This window comes from Takifugu flavidus, chromosome 16, assembly GCF_003711565.1.
Source record: "Takifugu flavidus isolate HTHZ2018 chromosome 16, ASM371156v2, whole genome shotgun sequence".
Lineage (NCBI taxonomy): Eukaryota > Metazoa > Chordata > Actinopteri > Tetraodontiformes > Tetraodontidae > Takifugu > Takifugu flavidus.
This window is the reverse complement of record NC_079535.1, coordinates 1,728,508-1,740,636: the sequence shown is the minus strand read 5'-3', so window position 1 is coordinate 1,740,636 and position 12,129 is coordinate 1,728,508. Positions and strand designations below refer to the sequence as shown.

At 42.2% G+C, this 12,129-nt stretch overlaps 1 protein-coding gene across 2 annotated transcripts; it reads left to right on the top strand.

Annotated features, from left to right (window-relative positions):
* Positions 1-120: 120 nt before the first annotated feature.
* Positions 121-11,119, top strand: LOC130539837 (ovarian cancer G-protein coupled receptor 1-like). Of its 2 annotated transcripts, none has more exons than XM_057058468.1 (7): positions 121-464; positions 5,195-5,409; positions 6,517-6,666; positions 7,903-8,036; positions 8,130-8,199; positions 9,528-9,708; positions 9,794-11,119. In XM_057058468.1, exons 2-7 carry the CDS (start codon positions 5,323-5,325, stop codon positions 10,096-10,098), a joined length of 927 nt encoding a protein of 308 aa, XP_056914448.1. In that variant the 5' UTR covers positions 121-464; positions 5,195-5,322; the 3' UTR covers positions 10,099-11,119. The 2 variants fall into 2 exon arrangements, with proteins under 2 accessions (XP_056914448.1, XP_056914447.1); XM_057058467.1 differs by having other exon boundaries at positions 8,130-8,352.
* Positions 11,120-12,129: the final 1,010 nt, after the last annotated feature.

Here is a 12,129-nt window from a genome sequence, read left to right as displayed (position 1 = left end):
TCTTCTGTCTGTCCGTCACTTTTATTTTCTTTTTTGTCTAATTTTAGGTACAAATTTTCCGGCTTGGCAGCTTTAACAGAAAATCTACGCTGAACAGATTATCATTGAAAGCTAATCATCCTAATCCCACTAACCTCTTAATATTGCCTGTTTTATGTCACCTTAAAAATATTCACTTCATTCTTAGCTCAACAAGTGAGCAGGATAGTTGAAACGAACAGTTAATAAAGATGTTCTCATGACTTATTTTTCATTATATGAACAGCGATTTCACAACAGTGTAGAAACAACATGGGGCAGATGTTTTAAAACACTCCCATAAATTTACATTTTGTCACATAGTTGGCGAGTTTGCTGTCGCGGTATGTGCGTGGAGAGAGAGAGGTGCGGGGGGGTGGTAGAGAGAGGCACTGAGAGAGAGAGAGCGATCAGTTTGGTACAGACCATCATTCCGGAAAGAGTCGGTAAGAAATGATCGCTTTTATGTCTTTAAATATTCATCAGAGGAGCTGCTGTGAGAGTCTTCCTGAGCCTTTATGATCATTTTTTAATTGTTGCTGCCATTCAAATTCCAAAGTAATCTTGCTACTTATATTTCTGCTGGGATCTGTCAGCTCTGACATCACCAGCACAGCTCTTAATGGTCTCCGGTGTTAGAAACACGAGTGCATGAATTCTCTCTGTGTGTCTCTCACGCTTTGGTTCTTCCTCTATCACACATCCGCAACATCCGTTTTTTATGTGCTGTATGTGAATTGTTCAGGAAACTGAAAACCGACGTGTTTGTGATTTGCTCATGTTGGGCAAGCCATGTGCTGAAGATGTGCTCAAAGTCTGACCACATTGCGTGTCACAGCAGCTCGTGGGCCAACGTGAGCCATGATGCTTATTTGGGGTGCAGTTTGCAGCTGGATTTCACACCCGCCTTTATTATTGAGGAGTTGGATGGACAGAATAAAGGAGCTGCTGTAACAGCTCATGTTCTTTTCAGCCTTTCGTCCATCGGCAAATATTTATGGTCCACAAACACATCATATCTAACAACAACTAACACCAACAGCATGTGTGAAGCAATAAGATGGTAAAAAAAAAGCTTTTGAAGCTGGTTATCACAGTCAGTGTGTCGTTTTCAAGTGTTTTTTGTGTTTTCCTCATCTTGGCTTTTGTTTTACTGGCGGTTACAGTCCTCCTCCTTTTCCTGGCTTGGCTGTTGCACGCGGTACAAGAGCTCGCCTCATGGTCTCACATTCACATTTGATATTCTGCAGCATCAGCCGTCCCTCGGGTCCCTGCCCAGATGCCGGTTATTGCTTTCCACGTGCAAGAGCCTCCTTTTGGTCAATAAAAATGTTATTTGGGAGATTTATTTATTCTTTTGTTTTTACCCTTTCATTTATTTCTGTATTTTCCCTTTTTTTTCATTTCATTATTTGTAATTCCAGATTTTTCCATTTCTTTTTGTATTTCTGCGACATTATCTGCTAATTGGGGGGTGGAAGTAAACTCAATCTACAGCAGGATTAGTAGTCAGGTCAACCATAGGAAGTGGGCAGAAGCAATCTATTCTTACCAAATTTACCTCCATTTTAGCACCGTGGTGAACTAAAACATCCATTATTCCTCCCGGACCAGACTTTTGGTGCGAGCTTCTCAAAGGCATCCGTTAATGGTCCTTGCTGATGGGTAATTTGGGCTCCTCTGACAGACGCCTGTCAGCTCGGGATCTGGACAATTTTGAAGAGGAGGACAGGTCTCACATTCAGGCTGTAATTTAAAAAAAAACAACCCCAAATATGAGCCAGAAGATGATTTACTGTTGGAAAAAGTGAGCAGCTCCACGTCAGTTAGTCAGGAAAGCTCATTAACATAAATATGACCACGGCATCGCACTAGCGCTGCTGCTACAGGCCCAACATTCATTCATTTATTTAGTCTATGAAATGATTGTATGAAGCTGAGGCAGTTTGTTCGAGCATTATTCTGTGAGGAAAGAAGAGAAAGCTCCACAGTTCTTGTGCAATTGAATATTTCTGTCAGGCTGTAATGACCATTCTGGATTCTTTAGGATGTTTGGTCTCTAACAGCCGACAGGGTGACGGCTGTGGCAGTGGAAATCTGTTGGCCGCAGAATGTTGACATTCATGGACCCTCTGTTTGCCTGATGTATAACTTGCTGCTGTTGTCATGGTTACGGCTGTCAGGTTCAGTAATCAGGGAAGAATAATAACGCTCAACAAGCTGTTGGGAAATAAGTTAAGATATTGATCAGAAGGTTAATCTCCCAGTCTTCGATCTGCTGTGGAGGCTGCATGGCATTTATTTATCTATTTATTTATATCATTTACATTCTTACAGCAAAGATGAAGTAATGTTTCTGTAAACATAAATCAGCGGAGGTATTAGAATGTGATTTAAACTGCAGTGTAAAACTGGTCAAACCACTGCTAAACTTTTTAAACCCAAAGACTTTGTGAGATGCAGTTTAGTATTTTTTAGTATTTTTAAAATCAAATGCTATGATGTCTCCAAACACAATGATGTGTGTCAGATTTTTAAAAACTGTCCCCTGAGCTTAGTTTTATTTTTTATTAAAAATTTTCAGGGTAAGAAATTAAGATTATTAGATAAAATTTACAGGCCATCTAAAACAAGGTCATTTAAAGGTTGTTGCCTGCAGAAACAGCAACTTTAGCACACAAATCCTCAATATAAATGATTATTTAATCATCTGTAAGCCAATAAACAACACTAAGAATGTTTATTCATTATGCTGAAATATTTAAAATTAGGTCCCTATTGTGTATTTTGAAGTCATAGGTCAGTATTCTGATGGAACACTTTTGTTATGTTAAATTAATGATCCTATATTGCTAAAACAACAGCGTCGTTTATATATGTGGGTGCTTTCACACCTCTTGGCTCCTATTATAAAGGTGACGACCTCTGTGAGAATCGAATGCAAATGTGTTACTATATATTCACGCTACTGAAGCATTAAAACATTTAGGTGTCACAACTGGTGCAGACAGATGTTCATGAAGCACAAACAAGTAGCCACCTTTGTAATTTAGAGCATAAATTCATTCATTTAATTCCCAGTTAAAGGTCAGACTGGCAGTTTCTGTACCCCAGCCTATTGTGGGTGATAAAATGGAACCATGCAGCAAATATCTGATTGTTGTTATTGATTGCATATGCCTCACTCTTTGTTGTGCACCTTTGGATGCTGTGGCAACTTTTAAGGCACTGAGAGGCTCTGATGTGTTGCAGGACCAAGCTCTGGCATGTTATTACACCAGAACTGCGTAATGCACACTGGGTTAGGACAAATGGCGTCTTTAGTCAGTTTTAAAGTGACAGAGATGAGCAGTCAGACACATCAGAATCATCAAAGTCAACAGAAATCTTTGTTCTGCCCATGTGGGATGAATCCACGTGTGTGTGGGGGGTTTTAACATTGTGGGTTTGGTTAGTTTAGCTCACTTTTTATTTGCATTGTCTGTTTTGGGTACCACATTTTTTTCTTGGAAGAATGTAGTGTATGAGAGATTTCCCAGGGACCGTCTCTCCTGATGATCTGGAATTTTGTGTTTTTATCACGTGGATCTTCAAGTATTCTGTATTTCCGTTAGCTTCCATGTCACGTGACCACCCAGGTTTGCTTGTGATTGTCCAGCAGAGAAAATGACCGGCATGTACTCGCTGTTCTTCTCCTGCACGGTGCCATATTGCTGTAGCGTTGCAGCTAACACACAATGAGTTCACAGGATGTAAGTTTGTGTTTCTGACCTACAAATAAAGTGAAAGACAGCAGCGTTCAAGGATTCCGTGTCCCTCCACAGATTCTGGGAAGTCACTTGTATGAACGTCGTCATTTCTTATTTTCCAAACAACATTTGTCAGTTGTTGCCTCAGCGCAGAAACCGTGGCCATGAGACCGATTGGATATATCCAGGATTATTAAAGCAAATAAACCCATTGAGGAGTCCCATCAAATCCAGGACTCAGAAGTGCCTCAAAGCCTCCATCAGAGCCTGGGCGGACGTTACTGAGAGGTCAGAACAAAAGGCCATATTTTCTCCAGAAGCCTCAAACAAGAGCAGCATGAAGAGTCAACGTGTTTAATCACTTCAGAGAGCAACGGAGACTGTAGCTTTTACCTTTATCCAGGCCATTTATCACACGGGTGTCTCCCAACCAATCAAAGCTCCACATGTCCACCCATAATCAAATCAGAACAGCGACAACTGTTGTTCGCATTGACCTTAATTCAGCCTTGTTTACGAGCCTCCGTGTGAATGTGAGCATGTTTGCTGCTGCCAAAGCCTGCAAAGCCGCGCTTCCCGTCCCGTAGAACAAGCGCTGTGGCGACGGCCATGTGCCAGATCCTGAAGGTGTGAACATTTTCACTCCAGACCGTAGGATGCGGCGTTGATGGTCCCCACCGAAGGGGCTGATTTATATGCTAGCGACCCTCCAAACCCAAACACAGCAGAAGGTTGAAGTCACGGTGGAAACACAACCTGCATGAGGAGATTTGCTGTCTGGTGACACCATTGTCAGATTGTGAGGATTGTTTTGTTGCCATGGTTGGTGATTGATGATGTTTTAGAAGATCAATGATTCAATAACCTGCTACGTCTGAAGGAATCACAGGTGTTTGGGTGTAGATCCTTACAGTCACCCCGACCCTTCTGTAGCACACAACTGACCAGTGTGCCAATTTTTTGTAATCAATATCACTTTTCACTCCATCATCTGTTGCCCTGACAACAATTCCTTATTTGTGGTTGCTTTGTATAATCAGAAAATGTCTTAATTACATGAATATAATGTGATATAGCCGATAGCTCCATAGAGTAAATCCTCTCTGCTTCCTCTCACATGAACACGACCGTGTCGGAACAGATTATAGAGTAATTGCTTCATCTCAGAGCCGCTGAAGCCATTCAGTGGCTTATCTTTGAATCAGTTTGGCTGTGTCCTCACCACTTAATTTATATTGTCTGGAAATCCACTGTGACAGCATGAACGCCACAGGCACAGCCCTCCAACCCCGAACAACAACGGTTGAATAAAGTAATCCTGAAGGACACATATATACACAAACTTCTATCCAACACCCTACTGTAAATGTGAGATCAGTCTTTAAATCTCTTCCCGGGACAAAATGAAAGGATTTCATCTTTTACAGGAGCCCTGGTCACTGACATCAGCCCCAGGAGGGTTCTGGTTGTGTCTGCTGTTGCCAGCGTGTCTGAAAGGCTCCCTGCCACCATGCATCGGGTAAACGTGCTCTGATGCGAGCGTGACGGGGTCACCATGTCTGAAGAGGACGTGATTAACTGCACCATTAGTCATGAAATCCACCAGTACGTCTTCTCCGGCGTCTACATTCTCATTCTGCTGGTAAGTGCGCATCCACACCTGGAGAACACTCCTCCATAAAGCAACGAGATAGCGAGAGATGCTCAGATGACATCTCCAGATTAGCTTTTATTTATGAGTGTGTGAGATGTTTCATAGGGTTGAGTGTAGCGTTGCCTCATCGCAGCCACGCACGCAGCCTGGCTGAGCCACAGCTGCAGGATCGCTCTGCCTAATGTGCTGCTTTATTGTTAAAACCAATGTTCTTTAGATGAGGGTGTGTGATCATCAATCCCAAGGACTTAAACCGTGCATATAATGTTAAACTCAGAGCAGCAAATCTGGGTGAAACGCTGGAAATCTATCTCTCTTTTTTTGGGGGGGACATTGATTTTAAACTGGATGCTCAAATCGGCTCAGTGGTTTATTGCAGCTTCACGCTTTGATTCCATCCTTGATTCATGCTCCATGTTGGGCTGAGCTAGACTGCTCCAACAGGCAGGTTCGTGGCTTTTAATGGAAGGCTCAATTTCTGTTATTTTGCGGGTTTTGATTTTAAAATGAATTTATTTGCTTTTAAATGCCATTACTGTCTTGCCCCGACCTCTGGCACTCCAGGTCAGCAGGTCAGTCTAGGTGGGTTTCCCCCAAATAAAGGAGAAGGCTGAGAGGGGACCACGCTTTCTGTTGCTGCACCAGCTCCCCTTCAACATCAGCCAGACTGACTCACTTCCTGTTTTTAAAAGCCTCTTAAAAATTGTAATTCTATCTTTGTGAGGACTTTAATAGATAGAAATACATTACCCAGTCCCCCGACCCTGACCCTAAAGTCTGACCTCAACCATAAAACTAGGTCTTAACCCTCAAACAGTCCTTTGAAGTTGTGAGGACCAGCCAAAATGTCCTCTTGCGTGCACACACACACACACACACACACACACACACACAAACTTACTGGCCTACTGGCTTCTAGTGATCTGGCAGAACGCAAACACAGTCATGCCCAGGTTTTGTCCAATTCTAAACCTTTACATAATAAATAAATAAATAATATATTCTACCTCAAGAAATGAATTGTATTTGGTGACCAATTGTGTAAAGGTAGCTGTTGTGTGCCATGTTTTAGTTCCTGTTTTCTCTTGCTTTCAGATCGGCGTTCCCTCCAACCTCTATGCTTTATACCATGCAGCTGTGCAGCTGAAGCAGAAGAATGAGCTCGGAGTGTATTTGATCAACCTCACTGTGTCCGATCTGTTGTATCTGGCATCGTTACCACTGTGGCTGCAGTACATCTTCCAGGTAAGCTAAACCCCGTCAGGACCGGCTTGATGTCTGCTCTGTTCTTCACAGTTCTTGTCCTTGTCTTATTTTGAAGTCTAGTGTTTTTCTTGTCTTCCTGCCCAGTTTCCCCCTGTGAGTGGGTCGCCCGTCATCACATGTTCTGCCTGTGACTCATTGTCCCCCCCCCCCCCCCCCCCCTCCTTTGTTTAAACTGTATTTAATTTAATTTCACTGTCTGATCATCTTCTGGTTCAACGTGAGCGTTCCAGCTGTTTTTCCTTTGAGTGTTTCTGATCAGTTTCTGTTTTTGACCTCTGAGTCTGTCTAGATCATTTGTACCTCCGCCTGCTCATCTGCCCACTAAAGGGCTAAAGGGACTCTGTTTTTTCCCTGAACCCTGATTCTGTACCGGTTTGGTCAAGCCTTTGAGTACTGATCCTGATAAATCTGCTCCGTCCTTCTGTCTCAGATAAATCTGGCTTCTCTTCCATCTGTTGACCAGCTTTGTCATTTCTTTTATGGAACTGTGCTGAGTGTAACCTGATAGATGTGCCACTTTATTTCAACCAACAAGTGTAGTTCCATAACCCACAGAAACCCATGAACCTGCATTAAACGTAACATGAACTGAGACTCACTATCTATCATGAATTTCAGTTTCCCTTTGGGGATGAATAAAGTAAATCTTGAATCTTGAATGAACTTGAGCCATGAATGAGCTTGTGCCATACAGAAGATTAAAAATGGATGCTGGTCATGTATGTAATGAAAGAGAACATGACACTTTTCTCTTTTTTCTGGACTTCTATACCCTTATTGGGGTCATGGGGGGGCTGGAGCCTATCCCAGCTCCACGTGGGCTCATTGCAGGGCCCTATGTGATCATGTGGGAGTTCGGTACCTTGCTCAAGGGTAGTCCACATCAGGGCTTGAACCTTAAACTTTATGCATTTTAACCAGTGCCCTACAGATGAAGCTGCCACCTCCCCATAACCATTAAAATCATTTTAAAAACACACATTGTAATGGCTTAATAAAATAGAAATCTAAACAGATTGATTCTGTTGTAATTATATATATCTGGAAAAGCCCCCGGTTGGGTTCACTTGTTCACTTGATTTTGGCTGCAGTTATGTTTACATTTGAATGTGTTTCATGTCTGAATCTCAGTGAATGAATAATCTTGTTAAAAGTAAATTATCTCTACAGAAGTATTGTATTTTTTGTGTGATTTCTCATTTTTTGCCATTTCAGGATGATGACTGGCGCCACCGAGAGTGGTTGTGTCAACTCTGCGGCTTCCTGCTCTACGAGAATATCTATGTTAGCATAGGTTTTCTCTGCTGTGTCAGTCTGGATCGCTACCTGGCTGTGGTCCATCCTTTAAAGTAATCAGCACCTGTTGCAGTTTTCCTTCACTTCATACGGAGTTTGAGTTTCTCACGTTTGCCCTTTGACCTGTTTCTTGTTCTTGGCCGCAGGTTCACCTCTCTCCGCTCTATGAACACAGCCTGGTTCATTAGCGCCTTCATCTGGTTGAAAGAGATCGCGGTGGGTATAGTCTTCTTCCACCACAAAGAACTTAGCCAAACCCGCAGGAACCAGTCGGTGTGCTTTGAGCACTACCCCATGAAGCCATGGGAATATCCAATCAACTATTACCGCTTCATTATTGGCTTCATTTTCCCACTGATTATACTGACGGTGAGATAACATCTAATCTATAAATGCAATATTGCTTGAATTCAATGCAACAGTTCTTTCAGGCTGCATTAAAAAAGTGCTTGGATGAAAATTATGTCTTTAATATCTTAATCTATGGCCACATCTCAGATGAGATAGTGAATTAAAGGTGAAAGTTTGTTAATAGAGCTTCCTCAACATCACCCATCCTGGGAGCCTTGTGAAGAACTGGTGTATGAACACAGCATAATTCATCATCTAGACCCTTAATGGTCTCTAAAATAATCTTTCTAAAACATTCTTAAAGATGTTATTTCCTGTCTGACAACAAAATGAATGCTGTATCTCAGTTCATGTCTTTAAGAGTCAACAGACAGCTGCTGCTGTGTTGCGCCTGTACGACACATCACTCTATAGAACAATGAATTATTGTGGCAGAACCATTGATATAAGAAGCACGTCACTGCTTCCTCCCATTGTGTGAAGAGGCCAAAATATCCCCAAATATCCCAAAATATCATACACCACTGACACAAGGGCATGGGTTTGTTCGCACCTTTGGTCGGGACATCCTGAGGTGTTCGCCAACTGTCCGACTTGTGCTGATAAAACATGTGAGATAATATCTGTGGAGTGAGACCAACCGGAATTTCAGCTGTCCTGTGTTCCAAGTATCACCACTAATCAAAAACAAATTGTACCAAATTTATTTAGAGCCCAAAATCACAGTTTTAACCTCAGAGGGCTTCAAAGTCACAAGGACAGTGACATTCTCTGTCCTTAGACCCTTGAACTGGGTCAGGACAGCACACACTGGCCTCGCTGACTTCTCTCTATGCAAAGGAGCTGCTACTCTGCTCATAGTCCATCACACATGGCTGAACTTCTCACCCTATCAGGATGGGAGACAACCTTCTGCTGTTTCTATCTCTGATCTTCTGTTCTGGTCATGAACCCTCGCTCATGGGTGTGGATGAGAGGAGGAACAGAGACCATCTGGTAGATTGAGCGCTTTGTTTGTTGGCTCAGCTCCATTTTGGTCACTGGTCTGTGGTAGATCTCACCTCCTGTGACCCCTCACACCTTTTACTAACTTCTTCAGGCTACAATCAACATTACTTCTTGTCAGTTAAGGGATATTACTGATTGGAAATGATAAGTTTTCTTTGATTCAACGAAGGGATCTTTCTGTCCAGATTAGCTACCTGTGTGTCCTTCGCACTGTGAGTCGGAGTGCTGGGACACAACCTGATCAGAAGATAAGGATCAGACAGTTAGTCAGCAGCACCATCCTCATCTTCCTCATCTGTTTCTCTCCATATCACATGATCCTGTTGGTAAGAACCCTGTTGGAACGGGACTGCACCTTTATTGCAGGTTTGTTGCCAGGAAATAAATATACCGGTACTGCAATAGAATGCAAGAATTTGTGGTTGTGAGTACTGTTGTTGTTGTTCTCCAGGAATATTCAACTACTACCACCTGTCGTTGCTGTTGACCAGCCTGAATTGCCTTGCTGACCCTGCTCTCTACTGTTTTGTGAGTGAAAGCGCCCGCCACGGACTCTACAGAGTGTTCAGACCTGTTGTCAGGATACTATTCTGCTGCTGTCACCACGGCAATGTCAGCTCAGGCAACCCCGCCACTGAGTCGCACGAAGTCGCCACCGAGGAGAACAACAGCCATCCAACTGTGATGCTGCTCACACACATCGGTACTGCCAGCGACATCAAAACAGACATAATTGGAAAAAACACCATCTGTTGAAAGACTGTTGAAAACAACACAGAGAGGAAAGCAGCTAAAATGATCAAGTGATGCAGCTGAAATTCAAGATTTCGGAGGACCTCAATTGACAGCCGAACTACCTGTGAAGGAATTTCAATAAAAAAAGACACCCCAGTCAGCAGCTTACTCTGTATTTTATAGGATAAAGCCTTTTAATGACTTTACAGAAGAGCAACATTACACATAAAAGCTCATGGGAACTAATAACAGATGCACTGTTGTTGAAAAAGTGTTTGTTTTGTGAAACCGCTGCATAACAAAGGGGAATTTAAGCTGTGACCAATTATTTATTCAGTGGTTAATGAATCATTCATATTCTTTATAAATGATTACTAGGAGCGCAGTCACCAGCGGTGATGAAAATTGATTTGTGGGATTTGTGTTTGGCTGAGTTCAACATACTTCAGCCAAAATGGGCGAATCTAAAGATAGTAATGGTAAATTTACACATTAGATCCTAAATCAGATGTTTGTATGAACCTTTGAATGTGTAATTGTTACCTCACAGTACGAAAGTTTTGGGTTCTGTATTGAATTTGTATGTTCTCTTCTTGTCTGCCTGGATTTGGTTCTGGCACTTTGACCTCCACAGTCAAACTCTGGAGAATGTAATTGGCTCTGGGTATGGAGGTGTGACAGAATAGTTTGGTCCTTTAGATGGACGGGTGACATGTCCAGCTCCCCCAGTGTGTGTTGAGATGTTTTCTGCAGCTTATGTGCTCAGTTAACAGGTTTGTGGAAAACGTGTTTGATGTTAATATAATGTAACTGCTGTGGGTTTGACATTGCTATTAATAATGTGTTTCTGAAGTATTAGCTGCATCCTTTTGTATAGAAGGCTGAGAAAAAGTCTGAGTCTTTACTGCTATCAACTCTGTGAGTCCATTTGTTATAAAGTGTATCTTCCATAATGCAGAAACAAAAGTAATGTCCTGGAGCTGCGGATATGAGGAAATGGTGATGTGAGTTTTCCAGTGAAATAAACAAGGAGTTCAACTCATGCCTATCTATTCATTTTTGTGATTCTTGATGGTGACTAAGCTCTCAAATCTGTTCCTTTAGTCATGGTGTCTTCTTTTATTGATCTGGTTAGATGTCCTTAGTGGAGAATAAAACCAAAAATGTCAATTAAAAATAAAATGCCACAACCAGAGAATATGTAAATATTATAAAAATGTGGAAGTTCACATGCAGGTAAAGTAGGTAGCAACAGTTCTAACAGAAGGTACGATATATTGCAACAGTGGCAAGAAAAAACTCCCCTTTAACAGGAAGAATCCTGTCAGGTGATCATGTTTCTGGACCCCGGCAGCCTTGGCCTATAGCAGCACAACTATAAGATGTTAACTTAATAATTACACGACCCCCTAAGTATGATAATGTGTCTGTCTAGGATAGTAACTGAAACTACAGAATTAGTGACAGTAAGCTTTTTCAAAGAGGTAGGTTTTAAGTCTATTCTTAAAAATAGAGATGGAGTCAGCCTCCCGTACCTGGACAGGGAGCTGGTTCCATAGCAGGGGGGCCTGGTAGCTAAATGCTCGGCCCCCCATACTACCTTTAAAGACTCTGGGGACCACAAGTAGACCAACATTCTGAGAGCGGAGCGGTCTATTGGGCTGATAAGGTATCACTAGCTCCTCCAGGTAGGATGGAGCTTGGCCTCTGAGGACCTTATAGGTCAGAAGAAAAAATGTAAAAATTATTCTAAATTTAATTGTCAGCCAATGAAGAGATGCCATTACAGGAGTTATGTGATCTCTTTTGTCAATACCTGTCAGAACTCTGGCTGCAGCATTTTGGATCATCTGGAGGCTTCTTAAAGAGTTGTTTGGACACCCTGATAATAAAGAATTACAATAGTCCAGCCTGTCTCCTTGTTTCATGGATTAATCTGTCATCAGCATAACAATGAAAATTTATTCCATGCTGCTGAATAATGTTTCCTAAGGGAAGCATGTACAAGGTGAAAAGGATTGGTCCAAGTACAGAATCTTGTGGAACTCCATG

What these genes read in the sequence shown, in the direction of transcription:
- LOC130539837 (XM_057058467.1), top strand. Translation starts at nt 5,323, where the DNA reads ATGTCTGAAGAGGACGTGATTAACTGCACCATTAGTCATGAAATCCAC. An exon ending in TCTACATTCTCATTCTGCTG is followed by an intron (nt 5,410 to 6,516) that starts GTAAGTGCGCAT and finishes TCTTGCTTTCAG; the next exon opens with ATCGGCGTTCCCTCCAACCT. An exon ending in GGCTGCAGTACATCTTCCAG is followed by an intron (nt 6,667 to 7,902) that starts GTAAGCTAAACC and finishes TTGCCATTTCAG; the next exon opens with GATGATGACTGGCGCCACCG.